The sequence below is a fragment of the Heptranchias perlo genome, chromosome 33 (genome assembly GCF_035084215.1).
Source record: "Heptranchias perlo isolate sHepPer1 chromosome 33, sHepPer1.hap1, whole genome shotgun sequence".
Classification (NCBI taxonomy): Eukaryota; Metazoa; Chordata; class Chondrichthyes; order Hexanchiformes; family Hexanchidae; genus Heptranchias; species Heptranchias perlo.
The window spans coordinates 8629375-8647319 of NC_090357.1; the positions used below are offsets into that span (position 1 = coordinate 8629375).

Consider the following 17945-nt stretch of genomic DNA (forward strand, 5'->3'; position numbering starts at 1 on the left):
TTGGTGTTGTAAAATTGTTTACAATTGTCTTATTCCAGTTTACGAACAGTCACTGTTTTTAAAAATCTCTCCTTAAGCACACAAATCTGCGTTTTTTTTTGTATTTTCAAAAAGCAAAATAGGTTTGCATTTTTTAAAACCAAAGTGAATGAGGTTTAAAGGGCCTGGTCAACCATTCTTTCAGGTTCATGACCCTTCCACAAACCCCAGTCCCCAGTCACTGACCAACAGGCGCAGTCCACAGCACCGCCGCCAGAGGGCGCTACACGCAGCGCATGCGCAGAGGCCCTTGGGCGCGGCCACTGAGCCCCGAGCAAAGGGGGGGAGATTTCACAAAGTGAGGTCCTTATTTCACCATAACTTGCAGCATTTCCGATTCACATAATGCAGATCGCAGATGGAAACGCATCGATCAGCAAAACAAAAAAGCTGCTCAGAGAGTTGGCTGCAGATAATATTATTATTTTTTTTTTTGCTTTCTGTATTTATCCACCCCCTCCCCCTCCTCTCTCCAAGCGAGTCGAGCATCCAGCCCGCTAATTGACAGGTCTCCCCCCCCCCCCGCTGTGATTGACAGCTCGGTTAGCCAATCGCGTTGCCTGATTGGTCGAGGAGGGTGGGGGCCGTGCGGGACGGCGGTCCCAGCCAATCGGGGCAGGGTAAAGGCGGGACTTCTGCTGCCGCTGCCCGTTTGATTGACAGGCGCAGGCGGAAGTTGGTGGAATGCCGTAGTTCCAGGGAAATTGGATACATTTGTGGCAGAGTCTGGGAGCAGGAAAATCCCCCCCCCCCCCAGGAAAAGAGGAGACTCGAGTGGATACAGAGTGGGGGAAGCAGTGGTTGCAGCCCTCCCTCCAGTGCAGGTATCTATCCATGGGATTCCCCCACCTCCATCCCTCCTTAAATGTGCAGCTGGTCTTTACAATTCTGGGACATACCTGGTGCTGATGGCCTGTAAATACAGGATGCACATTCCACATTTTAGTGGCACTGTAGGGGTTTTTTTTAAAACTCCCCCCCCCCCCCTCTCTCTCTCTCTCTCTAATTCCCCCCTCTCTCTCTCTAATTCCCCCCCCCCTCTCTCTCTCTAATTCCCCCCCCCTCTCTCTCTCTAATTCCCCCCCTCTCTCTCTCTCTAATTCCCCCCCCCTATCTAATTCCCCCCCCCCTCTGTCTAATTCCCCCCCCTCTCTGTCTAATTCCCCCCACCCCCCCTATCTAATTCCCCCCCCCTCTCTGTCTAATTCCCCCCTCCTCTCTGTCTAATTCCCCCCCACCCCCTCCTCTCTGTCTAATTCCCCCCCACCCCCTCCTCTCTGTCTAATTCCCCCCCACCCCCTCCTCTCTGTCTAATTCCCCCCCCCACACTTCTCTGTCTAAATCTGTCGACATTTCTGGGTCAGCATCCCTGATTCCTAATAAGGATTCAGATTGTGATCTGTGTATATATATATTTATATATATATATATATATATATATATATAAAAAGATTGGTGCTGGATGAAAAGAATGCAGTGGAATATGTCTGCAGGTACAGCCAGCCACCCAAATAACACATTTTGTTTGGGTTTCTTTGTTTTTTTTTGGGGGGGGGGGGTTTAATTCAGTAATGAAGATTACTGGAAATATTTTGAAAAATAATCCAAGAATGGCCACAGCGTGATTAGTGTGGGAAATTGGAAAATGTCACACTGGTGCATTTCTGATGTTGGATCTTTGGAGCGTGTTGTTGGGCCAGAGTAGAGGGAACTTTACTTTGCACCTGTCTGTGCTGTACCTGTGCTCGATACTGATTCTGGGTGTTTACGGTGGGAAATGTTTATTACCCCAGTTTATGAGGCTAAGATTTGTATTTTTTTAAAAAGGTAATTTTATAGATCACTGTGAAAGCTCAAAATGGTGTATGTTTTTATGTTTCTGTATTTTATTACTTTGTTATTTGGGAATAAATTATATTTACACTATCTGTTTCAAGGTCTGGTGAAATCTAACATGAGATTGGGAATTGTGCTCACCGGTAGTGTTAATGTGGATGGGTACAATTCAAATTTAATGCTTTTGTCTCGCCATTAAGACTCCAATTAAATATGAAACTTTTTTAGAAGTAACTGTAATTTTTTTTTCTGTTTCAGTACTTTTGTTTAAACAGTGGCATCATCAGGAGGGGGGCTGGTGAGCCCGATAGTGAGGGAGCTGGATTAACATCAACACAGATCATCAATAACCCTGGGGTAATTCAGCAGTCTGTGTTATTTTTACTCAATTCAGCTTCTCTGCATTGTCAGGCACAGCAACTTCTCTAAGGTAGTTCCCTTGAGATCAGGAACATTAATTGTCTAAATTAAAATGTTCATAAATTTAACAAAAATGGACTGACAAAAATATAGCAGTAGCAGTTCTTTCTCACTGCTTAATTTTTGAATGGGGTAAAGATAACTGAAATGTCCTTTTTGTAAAAGCCCTGGTTTGATCCTAGGGATGATTAATTCCCGTAGGAGAAACAGAATGTCCCAACAGAGGCAAGGAGATTCAGGCTGTCTTGTCACACTTGTGAGGAGATGCTGGCAACTCTCCGTCACCTGGTTTATTTTTTAAATTGAGAGCCCTAAGAGAAGGCTCCATGCTTAGTTTTGAGAAGTCTGCAGGTTGTGTGAGGAAGGTAGGACTGAGGGAGGTGAGGAAGTCCACAGGTTTGAGGTCCTGGGAAAGAATGAGTTAGAGGAAGAGGCTGTGTGATGAGTATTCATTTCATCAAGGTGCGGATGGAGATCATAGGGGGAATTTTCAACTTCACTGTTTGGGCAGTAAACCGACAGAGCGGATCGCACGCCTTTTATAGAATCTTCCCAATTTTCACTTTCATTGATTTCAATGAAACTGAGAATTGAGCAGGTTGTATACGTGAAAGCAATCAATGACCACCTAAATGGTGAAGGCAAAAATTATCCCTATACCTCTTAATAATATTCTCTACTCTTAGGCGTGAGTGACTGAATTTGGTGAAATCGGGTGTTACATAGAATTCACAGCACACGAACAGTTCAACTGGTTTTTGCCGGTGATTATGCTCCACCCAAGCCTCCTCCCACCCTACTTCATCTAACCCTATCAGCATATCCTTCTATTCCTTTCTCCCTCGTGTGCTTATCTAGCTTCCCCTTAAATGCATCTATGCTATTCGCCTCAACCACTCCATGTGGTAGCAAGTTCCACATTCTAACCACTCTCTGGGTAAAGAAGTTTCTCCCGAATTCCTTATGGGTTTATTGGTGACTATCTTACATATTTCTGATCCCTATTTTTGGACTTCCCGCAAGTGGAAACATCGTCTCAATGTCTACCCTAACAAACCCCGTCCTAATTTTAAAGACCTCTATTATGTCACCCCTCAGCCTTCACTTTTCCACAGAGAAGAGTCTCAGTCTGTTCAGCCTTTCCTGATGCTTATAACTTCTCAGTTCTGATATCATCCTTGTATGTCTTTTTTGCACCTTCTCCAGTGCCTCTATATCCTTTTTAATATGAATACCAGAACTATCCACAGTACTTTAAGTGTGGTGTTGGTATGCCCAGTGTATTAATATTTTTCCTGAAAATAAATTATAAGAATCACAACGTCAAAAAATCTCACATCTGGTTCATGACTGAAAGTGCAAAAATAAGAGTGCGTGAATGTGTTTGTTAATGCAGGTGAACAGACAGTAACTTTTCGAGATGTGCATCAGTGCAGGTGCTACAGCCCAGGAGGGTTTGCAAGATGGTAGAATCTAGCATGGTTGGATGGATGGATAATGTTCAAGGTTATAAGCTACTGTACGGTACAGCTGATTGACATGAATTGCCTCTCTCGATGTTTTGTAGATCTTGGAAGATTGAGACTCCATACTGTATAAAAGGCACCACCAAAACCTGTTGTCATTACCATCGCCTGATTTTAAATGTGTATGTATTTTTAGTGAAATGTTTGTGGGGATGCAAAGAATTTTCCAATAAGCATACATTTAAAAAGTATGAAATCAGCGTGTTATAAAGTATTTGGGCTCCACATGCTACTCTGTATAGAGAGAGAGAGAGAGAGAGGACGCAGATTTAAGCTCATGATTTCCTCCATAACGGATTGGAAGTTACGGAGATGCCACCAGGAGGGAGGTGCTGAGTGAAGGTCAGGCTCTGTGTGTGTGCATGTGAAATATTGTATGGAGTCACCCCTAATAGCGCCGTCTGCAACTTCTAGCAGCTCAATCGTGATCCCCTAAACCAGGTCATTTTTAATATAATTTTTCTTTCCCATGTTTTCTCTCCTGCTCCCCCAGGGGCTGATGCTGTTGTACAGTCTGTCACACGCAGTCATCAAGTGCCCAATTTTTTATGTGTGTCCTCGAGAGTTGGTGTCAGGCAAACTATGGGAGGGTGGGGGGTGTTGGTGGTGCGGGTGGTCATGTGCTGTGTTCGAACTGAGATGTCTGAGAGCCGTGTCTCTCCCTGTTGGTTCTTTTTACTCTTTCTCCCCTATCTGTGGGGAGGTGACTTCTCCAGGTAGCTTTATCATGGTGTAAACTCACTATGCGAGAGTGTTCCTTGCGCTGACTTGCGTCCTGCATCCTATCGCTCGACTGCAGAACTAATGCAGTGCACCAGCCTATCTGGTGTAAAGTTTCAGTGGGTTAAATAGCCCAAGAATGAGCCTATTGTTTAAACAATAATTCAATTATCTGACAAAAGCAAGAGGCGGATGTAAAACCGAGCATCCTGCTGATATCTGTATAAAATGAAGTTTTTATTAGGAGAGCTTTACATTTAATGCAGAATGTCACTAGGCCGTAAACTACCCTCTTCATGGGGGGTTTTCGATCTGCTGCAGCTTCCAGTGTATTAGTGAGGCTTCAGCTGCAGAGTTGGCACTAGGAATTTGATGAAACGCATTGGTGGATGTGTGAATTTGTAATACTGTTGTCCACTTGAACTTGTGATAAACATGGCAGTAGAGATTTTACCCTCCCAAATGTGGGCTGTGTCTGTGGGTTGCATTTTGAACATTGGGTGAAGTACTGGTGGTGGGAAGTGCAGTTCCTGGTGGTGGGAAGTGCAATTCCTGGTGGTGGGAAGTGCAGTTCCTGGTGGTGGGAAGTGCAGTTCCTGGTGGTGGGAAGTGCAGTTCCTGGTGGTGGGAAGTGCAATTTCAGGTGATGAATTCATGGTAGCGCACGAGAAGCCAGCCTGGGATCGGGGTTCAAATCCAGCCCGATTGATGGGATGGAAGTCGCCTTTGTTTGCTGGCTGTCAAGGCCCAATGTGAAATGAGTTTGGACAGTCTCAGCCCAGTTCTGGTGGCCACGAGCCCGCAGAACACAACTGCCCCTAATTTCACATAGAATTTGCAGCACAGAAACAGGCCATTCGGCCCAACAGGTCTATGCCGGTGTCTCTGCTCCACGTGAACCACCTCTCACCTTACTTCATCTCACCCTATCAACATCTTCTTTACTCCTTTCTCCCTCATGTTCTTAACTAGCTTCCCCTTAATGTGGCAATCTCGCTCGAGAGGCCATGAATGGGAAAAGTCACACGGGGCTCTGTTTTGAGCCAGACACATTATTGGGGCAGAGTAGAGTTTTAATGTACTGACTGTTGTAGCTGACCTGGGAATCTTTGACGCTGACCCCAGGTAGCTAAAATGGAGAGTATTATTTCCCAGCTCAAATATTCCTCCTCTTTTAAAATTCACACCAACGTAATCATCACTTTATTGGTGTAAGTATGAATGGTCTATTGGCAACAAAACTTTAAATAAGCTCACTGTCAACACTGAGCCATTGTGTTGGCTTGCCACAATCACTATGATAGAATTTACAACCTGTAATGGAGCCAGATATAGAATGTGTCGAGTGTGGAATTTAAAAAAAGTGTATATATTTTTGGTTTCTGGAGGGCCTTTGGTTTACCTGCTGCTAATCTGAAACAATTTGTTAAAATTCCAGAATGTACAAAATGGCAGCTAGCTGTTTAACAAAGATTTTTGAAAACTTAAGAACTAATTCGCTGACAGGCAGGGGAAGCAAAGGAATTCCTGCTGTAAAAGTATCGGCCGCAGGCTTGCTGATGGATGTTTCTATAGTATTGTGATGCTGGTGTATCTACAAGCCAAGCTTTGACCTGCCCTGTTGTATCTCCTCGGTTGTGTGTTTCGCAGTGAGGTGCCTGCTCTGTCTTTCGGTGATGTGCCAGCGCGCTTGTGCAAATGATGCCACCCTGACCCGCTGACCAAGGCACTAAGAGCTTGGTGTCTGGTTGTGCTTTTGTGCTCTGCCTCTTGCCAGCTTTCAGCACTGCACTGCAGCAGCCAGCACCCACTGTGATTTATGGTCTCTGTCTTTCTCCGATGCTGGAACGCTGGCTTTTCCATGCAGTGCATCAGGGTGGCAGAAAGTACCTGAATTTGACTGACCAGCCAAATCACCGGTGCATACAAATAACGAGCATCATGGTGGATGTGTGGAGGAGGGACTGAGTGCCTTTCTGGTTTATTTTCTTGACTGGTTTCCCCTTTTATGTTCATTTTTTTCCTTCTTCTCCTGCTCCCCATATCTTCTCTTTAGTTATTCTTTTGGTAATTTCCCCTCCCTCTCCCCCCACCTCTTGTAGCCCTCGTTCCTCATTTTCCTCTTTACTGCATCTTGACTTTCTTATGGCCGGAATTTATTGAAGACATTGGCAGCTCCAGCAGGAAAATCTGAGGCTTTGACTGAGGCCGACTACCAATGACAGTAAATCAGCTGGTGCTTCCCCATGGTCCTAGTGTCCTATCCTTTCAACTAAAAGCACAAGGAGGCAGGATAATTGGTAGCCTTGTTCCAGTTGTCAAGTACAAGGCACCGGACAGGATCTCCTGCTAAGTTGGAGTTTTATAATAAGAACATAAGAAATAGGAGCAGGAGTAGGCCAATCGGCCCCTCGAGCCTGCTCCGCCATTCAATAAGATCATGACTGATCTGATCCTAACCTCAAATCTAAATTCATGTCCAATTTCCTGCCCGCTCCCCATAACCCCTAATTCCCTTTACTTCTAGGAAACTGTCTATTTCTGTTTTAAATTTATTTAATGATGTAGCTTCCACAGCTTCCTGGGGCAGCAAATTCCACAGACCTACTACCCTCTGAGTGAAGAAGTTTCTCCTCATCTCAGTTTTGAAAGAGCAGCCCCTTATTCTAAGATTATGCCCCCTAGTTCTAGTTTCACCCATCCTTGGGAACATCCTTACCCCATCCACCCGATCAAGCCCCTTCACAATCTTATATGTTTCAATAAGATCGTCTCTCATTCTTCTGAACTCCAATGAGTAGAGTCCCAATCTACTCGACCTCTCTTCATATGTCCGCCCCCTCATCCCCGGGATTAACCGAGTGAACCTTCTTTGTACTGCCTCGAGAGCAAGTATGTCTTTTCTTAAGTATGGACACCAAAACTGTATGCAGTATTCCAGGTGCGGTCTCACCAATACCTTAAATAACTGCAGCAATACCTCCCTGTTTTTATATTCTATCCCCCTAGCAATAAAAGCCAACATTCCAATGATGGCCTTTTGGAAATTCTGCGATTTAAAATGATTTTCAGAAGGCGTTTGATGAGGTGTTACACTAAAGGCTTGTTCGAAAATTTCTGGAATATGGTATCAGAGGAAATGTAGCAGCGTGGACAGGAAACCGAGTTAGGGCAAATGGACAGGAGAGCATTTGGAAGTGGCGTAGCTGAGGGGTCAGTGCTGTTGGTCTCAGTGTATACAAATGATCTACACTTGGGTATAGCACAATCTCGGAAATTTGCTGATGAGCCAACAGTAGGAGGTTTAACAGGAGGACTGTAAAAGATTTCAGGAAGACGTAGATAGGTTAGCAGAATGGCAGACACAATTTAATGTAGATAAATGTGAGCTAATACATTTTGGAAGAAAAAATAAGGAATGGATGTGTACACTAAATGGAAAGAGTTCATATCAAAATTCAGCCTAGCGGCAGCAACTGTTTATTGGTTTCAACCTCCGAGTTGAGATCAGTTAAGCCTGTAAAGAAATAAAGAACTTGCATTTATACAGCACCCATCACAAACCTAGGACGTTCCAAAGCGCTTTACAGCCAATTAAGTATTTTTGAAGCGTAGTCACTGTTGTAATATAGGAAACGCAGCGGCCAATTTGCGCACAGCAAGGTCCCAAAAACAGCAGTGTGATAATGACCAGATAATCTGTTTTTAGATGTTGGTTGAGGGATAAATATTGGCCAGAACCCCGGGGAGAACTCCCCTGCTCTTCTTCGAAATAGTGCCATGGGACCTTTCAGGTCCACCTGAGAGGGCAGACAGGACCTCGGTTTAACGTCTCAACCGAAAGAAGGCTCCTCCGACAGTGCAGCACTCCCTCGGTACTGCACTGGATTTTGTGCTCAGGTCTCTGGAGTGGGACTTGGACCCACAACCTCCTGACTCAAGAGGCAAGAGTTTATGCCTACAATATATCCCTGCTCATGTTCACATTTGTTTACTGTTGAAATAAATCTGTACCCCAGTTTATTATCCTAAGCCATTGTTTATTGTTGCACCTTCTGAAGTTGAGTAAGATCAAGTAAGGGTGTGGGATAATCAGTGAGCTGAAATAGTGTTCGATCCGTAGGCTCACTGCACATTCCCTGGATATTGGGTAAGTAAAGGCACACTAGTTTGTGACAAGTGAGGACTCACCTGTTGGGCCAGTCTGAGCCACAGAAAAATATCTGGAGCAACCCTCACCCACCCACCCACCAAAAAAAAAACAGAAAAGGAGACAATTGAGAAGATTCATGAAGGATAAACAGCTGGAAAACGTCTCTCCTTTCCTGCAAATGCTGACTCTTGCAGGAGCACCATTTCACAGTTACTGGCCCATCTCCTGCACCTTGCCCTAGTGTCCTTGCTTCACGTCTGAGCCTAGATTGTGAGTGTTAATGGGCTGTTTGGTTGTGGGGTGCATCACAGCCCAGCCCAATGCTGTCCTTGCCCAACACCCACCTGTACATTTTCCAGCATGGGCCACTGGGGTAATGATCAACACTCGGAACGTTGGGTGATTTTTTTTTTCCCTCTCTTTCTTCCCACCCCCACATTCAGGAGCATTAACGCTAATTCACTACCAACTGCTGCTGTGGTTGAAAACGGCTAACTATAGACCCCAGATATGAGAGAAAAGCCTTAGATGGGGAGTAAATTCACAGGTGGTGTCTTCTGAATACCTTTGCTGTAATGGTAATCAGAAAATCACTGGCGGAATAAGAGTAGAGACGACATTTTATTTCTCCTAATGGTTGTTAATTTATGGAATGGTTATGGGCCAGTGCAGTGTAGGCTGAGATCTATAGACTATAAATGTCTCTGATCAAAGATTTGGATGTAATTTTAGCTTATAGATTAGGTAAAATCTAAAATAAGCCCCGATGAATTGGGATCACTGGTACGATGGGTGAGCACACTGTCATTTCATCTCTTGGAGTTGGGTTCAATGCAACCCAGTTGATGATGGGATGGGAGTTGTCTTTTGGCTCCCACAGGAAATCTGTTCAGATGACCGTACCCACTTCCCAGTGGATGTAAATACGTGGCATGAACGACCTACAGTTCATCACTGATTAAGCAAGATTGCATATCTGGTGCCAGAGTTCTAGGACCGCTGATGTGGTAAATGGAAATGTCACTGCTGCTGCAAGTGCTTTGATGACTTTGGGGTTAAGGGACTATGAAAGATGAGATCAGTGGTTGTTGGGTTCTGTCGGGGGAAAAGAATTGGGATGAACAGGACCAGTGGGGCTGCTGTTCTGTTCTGGTCTTGGACTATTGCACTTCTGGCCCTTTTATTAAAAACAATACCTACCTAGACTGGAACAAAAGTTTTAACTTTATCTGCACATTGTTTACCAAACACATACTGTGAGATGGAGTTGTTCATTTATTTCTTGTCTCTTTGCTAGACCTGTTTTTAACAGAGGAACGCAGACCGCACCGGCTTTGAGTGCTGGTTCCACTTCAGAGTCACTGCTCCCTGCTTTATTCCTGGCCTTCATCTTTGGAAACCACCTCTGGGGTAGCGATGAGCCAAGAGGACTTTAATTCCGCCGCGATCCCACTCTGCGCAGAGGATGTCCAGGGAGACGACCGCTGGAAATCACAGGTGAGAATGACGAGCTGGCTCTACGGATAAGCAGGCAAAGCCGGGTCTGTCCACCGCACACTAGTAGCAATAAGATTTTAAAATGTTTAGGTCAGTAGGATTTCTCCTAGCATTTAATCCCCCAAAAGAGAAACAGTGACTAAATGAAAAACACTGGGTAAAGTGCTTCCTGCAGCTGATCTGCTCCCAGGTCTCTGCCCATCCTCTGTTTGAGCCGGTCGCCGGGGGGGGGGATGAGTAAGTGTAACCTGTTTTGACTCTTGTCCATTTTTTCCCCTCCTCCCTGTGGGGTGAGACGACGAGTCTCTGCTCAGTATCTTTGCACAGTTAAGATCTACAAACTAACCAACATAGAGGCTTGAACTTTGAATCCCCGAAGTATCAACATGCAGCAGATCGCCGCACTTCAGATTTGTCAATGTTTAAAAATAATTTAGTTTTTTTTAAGAAAGCCGAAGGTGTGGGAGCAACAGCTTTTGGTATAGCATCATTTCCCATGGTTGAATGCAGTTTTTGTGCAGATCTAATGAGCAAATTCCATAAAACGATGACGACTGGGCACATATCTCCATGTAGGGGCTACACGGAAGTGCAGCCAGACTTCTGATCTTCTGAGAGTAGTTCTTCTTCATTTTGAAGTGAAGCTCCTCAAAAGGATAACGACTGAGCTTCTGGTGCTTGGGACACCTGGTAGGATTGAGTCGGCTGTCAGAAGTTGTGCAGTACATAGGAACAGCAGTAGGCCGTTTAGCCCCTCGAGCCTGTTCCGCCATTCAGTGAGTTCGTGGCTGACCTGTGACCTAACTCCATATACCCGACTTAGCCCCATATCCCTTAATGCCTTTGGTTCACAAAAATCTATCAATCTCAGATTTAAAATGAACAGTTGAGCTAGCATCAACTGCTGTTTACGGAAGAGAGTTCCAAACACACCAAAAATATGTTCCTTTCTCCAAAAGTCAATAATTCTCTTGAGGACCCAGGAGTTCTTCCACCCCATACAAATGAGAACTCCCAAAACTGATCGCGGGTAGATTGAATGACTGACGGTTTGGGAAAACAAAAAGCAGGTGGCCCCATAGTGTGCAGTACATTTATATGGAATCTTTTTGATGATGTGTTGAGCAGAACTGTACACGTTTCAATTAGATGTTTACACTTGCAGCACAGCCGATTTGTCTTGGACTGCAAGGATAAAGAGCCTGATGTCCTTTTTGTAGGGGACTCCATGGTGCAGCTTCTCCAGCAGTACGAGGTAAGTGAGCTCTCGAGTGTCCTTTTCCAGTCCAATGCCGGAGACATTGTTATTTTTTCTCCATTTAATTCTCGGGATGCGGGCCGTCATTTATTGCCCATCCCTAAGTTTCCCTGAGAAGGTGGTTGTACAACTGAGTGCTTTGCTAGGCCACTTCAGCAGGCAGTTAAGAGTCAACCACATTGGTGTGAGACTGGAGTCACGTATAGGCAAGACTGGGTAAAGGCGACAGGAGATTCCCTAAAAGACATTAGTGACCCAGTTGGGTTTCTACGACAATCCGACAGCTTTATGGTCACTTTTGCTGCTACCAGCTTTTTATTTCCAGATTTGTTTTTTAAGCCGAATTCAAATTCTCAAGCTGCCACATGGGTTATTAGTCCAGTAACATAACCACTCCTTGCTGCATCCACCTTTCCTGTTATGATCCGGGCCTAGGATGAACTCGCTTGTCCTCAACGTGTGATTAGAGCTCATTACTAACCCCTTGTACACGTCCTACTGCACACAACGACCATCATGAACTCCATTCTGTGCGGTGTTCAATGCCAGTGTTGATGTGCACTCTGTCTGCTTGTATTTCTCTCTTACTGTCCATCAGTGTCACAGGCATGTTGTTATATCTTTATATTGGAAACTTGACTCCTTCAGAGAGATTCGCAGATATCTTTTGGGGGGGGCGGGGGATGCCCATTACTTAGACGAGGGATTCCAGATATTCAGGCTGGAAATTTGATGTGAATCTAAAAGCAAACAATACAGCAAATAATATTGTTTAGAAAAGCTACGGACCAAATGCTGGAATATGGGATTAGAGTAGACAGGGCTGATGGCCGGCGCGGACACGATGGGCCGAAGGGCCTCTATCCGTGCTGTATAACTCTATGACTCTCTATGACTCTTATTTTTAGAATTTGATAGGGCTAAGCAAAGCAAGTAAAAGGGGCTGTACATTGGAAAGGACCATAGATTAGAAGGGGCATACATTTTAAATTTTCATAAGAGCACTTGCTCAAAAGGGCCTGGAGAGCTTTGCTCATTTAAGCACATTTTAATCCTTAATATACTAGACAGAAATAAAAGTTGGGTACAAATCCAATTTTTTTTTAAAATCCCTTTGGGGACTGAGTGACTCAGAAGGTTGGAACACTGTTCTTTAACTTCTGGGACCTAGGCTAAAATCCAGCCCCAATTAATTGGATGAGATTTGGGCTCACGCAGCCAATAGTTTTGCACTAGATTGGTAGGCTCACTCAGAGGCCGTAGGAATGGGAAATAAAGTGCCACGTGGGTGCAGCAGGAGTGATGTTCTGACCTTGGGGTTAAGACTTCCAGAAGTTCTTTAGCTGTTGGACGATGCAGAGGGATCTATCTTTGTGATGTGCCTGAACAGGATTTGTTCCTTGCGGATGCCAGGTACAAAAAAATGGGAGAAGTGTTCCTCTCTACCAGAACTGATGTCCCTCACATTGGGCCACCCTCTCATGCATCATCTTAACAGCTGGAGATTGGTCTGAGTGAGGGGAACCAGGCAACGGGAGAATTAAGCTACATTTTTAAACAAGAGAAAATATTTTTTTCATTAGGTACTGAAGAATGATCTGGCAGAGGGGTATTTGTATATTTTATCCCCTCCCAAACTAGCTCTATTATTTCCATTTGAATGTACTTGTAGCATGAAAGTTAATTGGGAGTCACTTAATTTCCTCTTAATGTCTGATAAGCTAAGGAAACCCTAATGATTACTATTGGTATAATTTTAACTATCCATCGCCATTCATTTCATAGAAGACCATATCAAATCGAACTTAATCCTACTCGGGGGTGATCTTGTGTAATCTGATGTAGATTTAGGTTGATCAAAGGGTTAGCAGAGTAAAACTGTGTGTGATCTCGTTTGTTTGTTTGTTTGGATAGATCTGGAGGGACCTGTTCTCACCACTTCATGCGCTCAACTTTGGGATTGGAGGAGATACCACAAGACATATCTTATGGAGGCTCGAGAATGGAGAACTGGAAAACATCAAACCCAAGGTAGAGGGAGAAAAATGGTTCCTACCAATTCAAAACCATCGGAATTGTATGGAAGAGTTTAGGTCCTTTTGAGATGTATTTATCCGTACAAATTACATTAATCGAGCTGTTCATCTGCCAATCTATCAGATTTAAGTAATTAATGGAAGTTAAGTTTGATGTACAGCTTAGACTTTTTGGTTTAGTGATATTTGTATATATGTACATGTATGTATAACAAAGTTAAATGTCAGGATTTAATAAAAATCCAAACTGCTTTCAGGTAATTGTCCTCTGGGTGGGGACCAACAATCACGAACATACGGCTGAGGAAGTAGTTGGCGGGATCGAGGCCATTATACAGCTCATTAACATACGGCAGCCTCAGGCCAAAGTCGTGGTTCTGGTAAGAGTGCATTACATCTTTTGTTTCTTTATATAACTTGGTCTTCCTTTGTCTTTAGTTTCCTTTCTGTGAGGATGGGATGGTAACACATTTGTTCGATGTATTAACGTCTTGTTCCACAGGGTGGGAGGGCAATGGTTGGTCCATCAATGGGGAACCCCACAGGGTGGCAGGACAATGGTTGGTCCATCAATGGGGAACTCCACAGGGTGGCAGGACAATGGTTGGTCCAACAATGGGGAACTCCACAGGGTGGCAGGACAATGGTTGGTCCATCAATGGGGAACTCCACAGGGTGGCAGGACAATGGTTGGTTAACCAACCAACAGAATAGTTTCTGGACTGTGTCTGGAGTTTTTCCTCAAAGTGAATTCCCTGATCTCTGGGGAAGGCACCGAGCAAAATAGGCTGCTTCTGCCTTGGAGAAACGAGGCAGGTAAGTCACCTTGGGCCAGTGTCATATATCTCCTGGCAGCTGATTATAGAACTGCATTGGCAGGTGCCTTGGGAGCAGGTTAATCTTCGGTTCTCTCTGCTTGGTAATGGCTTGTGATGTACTGGGACTCAAATGAGAAACATAGGGTGGCATGTTGCAGAACTGCCAGTGCATTGCCTCTTGAAGGATATGGGTCCTCCTCAGTCCTCCGTGCAATCTCGGCTGTGCCGTGCGAGGCTTGGCACCTACTCACAGGGAAGGAGGGGAAAAGCAGAAGAAACATTACCCTCGGCCATGCTGGCTTCAGAGCAACATCAGCTGAGGCCTGAGAGTAATCCGTTGCCTGCTGTCTTGACTGAGATGCTATGTGGCACAGAGAGAGACCCAAGAAAGAGAAAGGGGAGAACTAACCACTGAAGTTAGGGCCGTCTTGACCCTGTTCCTAGCGGCCATGAACCCGTAGCACAGAATAGCACAGTCCTCCTCCTCCTCTCCCCCCCCCCCCCCCCCCCAAAGGGTGGAATTAAGGCAGAATAGAGAGAGCTTTACTCTATTTCTGATGTGAGAGTACTTGATGGGCCATTCCCCAGCATGAGCAACCCGCCTCTTGATTAGCACAAAATTGACACACACAAAATATGAAAAGGAGGGAACCTTGATCTCAAAAGGTGAGGAAATTCTTGTTTATCTTCTTATGTGTTTTATTTGTGATGCTTCTCTCTCAGGGTCTCCTGCCTCGTGGTGAGAAGCCCAATCCTTTACGGGAGAAGAATGCGATGGTGAACCAGCTCTTGAAGAGGTCCCTCCTGAAGTTCCCTAACATGCAGTTTCTGAATCTCGACGCAGAGTTTGTGCATTCTGATGGCACGATCTCCCACCATGACATGTTTGATTACTTGCACCTCACCCAAATCGGCTACGCCAAAGTCTGCAAACCTGTCTACGAACTGCTCATTCAGCTGTTGGAGGAGACACCTGAGGAGAAGCAAGCCACCCTGGCGTGATTGGATCCAAACCCTTAATATGTCATCACCACCTCTTTAATCTGGGATCTGACCAGCGCTACATATAGAATCCTGCAACGCTCCTGCCCGGAGAGTTTGAGTAAAGGCACTTTGATTTGTTTCAATATTTGAAGTGCAGGGTTACCTGTGAAGTGGATGTTGTATGTTCCATAGCAAAGCAGTCCGAGCATTAGGGTACATCTGAAATACACAGTGCGGCTAATATATATGTCGTTCTTTTACTGTCATTGGGCATAATAAGGTCATTCATATTAAACATAGTAGTGTCTGAGGTAATTAGCCAGTGCTCTCCATATATTAGAAATAAAATCAGTCTGCTCTAATTGATTTTATAGTTGATTTTGAAATAATGGACATAGGATCCCTATTTACAGCCAACTCTTTTAAACATAGTTATAGCGGCCACAGAAGTTAAGAGTATTGCTAGTTGTACGGTACGGATGTTCTTTTTACAATAAATGACCCATGTACAGTTTTCCCGACCACTAGGTGTTGATAATCTACAGGACTTTGTAAATACTGCATTATGGAATTGGAGAGCTGTGGAGACCTCTAGTGGTAGTGAGAGTATCGTATGTGGTGCCTTTTTTCACCATTTTGGGTTCACCACCGTGTTGGCTACATCATATAACATTGCGTGATGTTGGGTGGCTTTCTGTTTACGATTCTAAATTTTTAATGTAACTTGTCCTATTTGAACTGGAAAGACAAAACATTTCCACGGTCGCCCATCACCATGTTGTAACAGAAAATCCCGTCTTTGCTACGGGTTTGCTTTAACGAGAGTCAGTGACCCAGCACAGCGAGTACTTCCAGAATGGAACATAAAGGGAGTCTTTAATCAGTTTTAATTATTGTTTTATTTGCTCTCTTCCCATCGTTTTCTATGTTTTGTTTCTCTGAACTTGTACTGTTTGGAGGAATTGGGTGGGTGGGTGAGCTGTCCCTGTATTAGCACCTTTGTGACATGGATAAACCATCACAAAGTTATTTACCACAGAACCAGAATTGTGCGTGCTGTGATGAAGTTAAGGACTGCCATTACTTAAGTAAAACTTACCACTCCCCTCCTGTGACTTATCTTTTAACTGCCACATCATGGAAGCCAGGCTTTACACAGCGTAAAGGTTCCTGATAACGTTCACCTAACCTTCAGAGTAGTAAAGATGTTGTTATGGCAACTCGAGTGATTAAATTAGCGACTACACGACACACACGCCAAAGAAATGAGAAACGTCCACAGTAGTTAAAAGGGAGAGGGGAGTGGGTAGTGCGGTGAAAGGTAGGACTCGGCCATTGGAGTTTACTTTCCTGCGGGGCCTGGGGCGGAGAGCGGAGGAATTTGCGTTGTATCCTTCTGAAGCTGGGCTGAGTCTCATGGCACCTGATGCTGAATAGGACCAGCTCCATGCTGACCAGCCTTGCTGGCTTTTAATCAGGATCGCTGTGAAACCAGTGTCACGATGAAGGGGACATAGTTTACCTTAACACCCTGCTGGATATCAACTACTGCCCAGAGTGTGTGGGATTATTTATGTGCCTTTCACAACTGGGGGAAGCTTAGAAGTGAATTAATAAGGGGGAGATTATGTGTGAGGACATTGCACAAAGCCTCTTCTTTTTTAAAAAAAAAATTATATATAATACTGATTTGAAGTTTTTTTTTGTTTGTAATTTAACCCCATTTTTCTTCATCACTGCTCCCACCAGGGAGTATGCTATTAAAGAGGGTGAAGTGGGTGCCCTGCTCCCACATCACCACCTGTGCCACACTTTTAGCATTAGACAAAGGACAAACGATGGCAGCCGATGAGGGGATGTGAGCGGAGGGAGAGGGAGAGGGGAGTCCCTGCACGGATCAGCAGTAGAGTAGAGTTGGGAAGGGTTGGACCTGTGTCTCCCTGCTCGTACTCCCAACGTATAGGATTATTGCTTCACCCGAGTTTTACATTGCAAGAACTTCGTCACGTATACATCTGACGTTCTCCGGTTTGAACTCCCTCCTTGTTCCCTCGATCAGGCCTTTAGCGAACATTGGAGAGCACTTGCACGGTTACAGTCTCATCATGTCATTCACAGGTAGCTGTAAAATACAGAACCAGCAAATTCTGAAGTAACTCTTGTATTGCTCTTCACTATAATGCACCTTCATTAATCTATTGGCTATTGGTTTACCATCAGCTGCAAACACTAATTCAGTACCATTTAATTATTTGGCTCGTATTGATTCAGACAAGTCCATCTAGCAGTATGAGCTCAGTGCTTGCCCTTCAAGTTGGATTTATCTTGTCAAAGCAGAATGGAGCACAACAACACCCACACTTACAACGATTAAGGTACCAGGATTGGGATCGGCACCCGGAGAGCTCAAATGTAACTCCACCTTCGAGAGAAGAAAAGTTGGGGGAGGGAGTAACTATTGGCCAAGGTCGCGGAGCTTTCCCGATGTAAATATATAGTCAGACTAGCGACCTTCATGGTGGATGAAGTTGCATAAAAATTTATGTTTCACACCAGTCATTTTTTTTGCTTTAAGTTTTTTTTTTAAATTCTTGGATTCTCTATTTAAATCCTGATTCAATATTATCCTTTCAACAAAAACAACAGCTGTTCTGAACT

The 17945-nt window shown here is 44.5% G+C and overlaps 1 protein-coding gene across 3 annotated transcripts; it reads left to right on the forward strand.

Moving 5' to 3' along the window:
• Positions 1 to 701: 701 nt before the first annotated feature.
• Positions 702 to 16177, forward strand: pafah1b2 (platelet-activating factor acetylhydrolase 1b, catalytic subunit 2). Of its 3 annotated transcripts, XM_067970952.1 has the most exons (8): positions 702 to 863; positions 2134 to 2232; positions 3863 to 3943; positions 9992 to 10191; positions 11357 to 11446; positions 13364 to 13480; positions 13743 to 13865; positions 15027 to 16177. In XM_067970952.1, exons 4-8 carry the CDS (start codon positions 10111 to 10113, stop codon positions 15303 to 15305), a joined length of 690 nt encoding a protein of 229 aa, XP_067827053.1. In that variant the 5' UTR covers positions 702 to 863; positions 2134 to 2232; positions 3863 to 3943; positions 9992 to 10110; the 3' UTR covers positions 15306 to 16177. The 3 variants fall into 3 exon arrangements, with proteins under 3 accessions (XP_067827053.1, XP_067827052.1, XP_067827054.1); XM_067970951.1 differs by lacking the exon at positions 3863 to 3943; XM_067970953.1 differs by lacking the exons at positions 2134 to 2232; positions 3863 to 3943.
• The last annotated feature ends 1768 nt before the right edge of the window (positions 16178 to 17945 follow it).

Coding starts and splice junctions, on each gene's coding strand:
- pafah1b2 (XM_067970952.1), top strand. CDS start 10,111: ATGAGCCAAGAGGACTTTAATTCCGCCGCGATCCCACTCTGCGCAGAG. Junction 13,481..13,742: donor TGGAAAACATCAAACCCAAG/GTAGAGGGAGAA, acceptor AACTGCTTTCAG/GTAATTGTCCTCTGGGTGGG. Junction 13,866..15,026: donor AGGCCAAAGTCGTGGTTCTG/GTAAGAGTGCAT, acceptor CTTCTCTCTCAG/GGTCTCCTGCCTCGTGGTGA.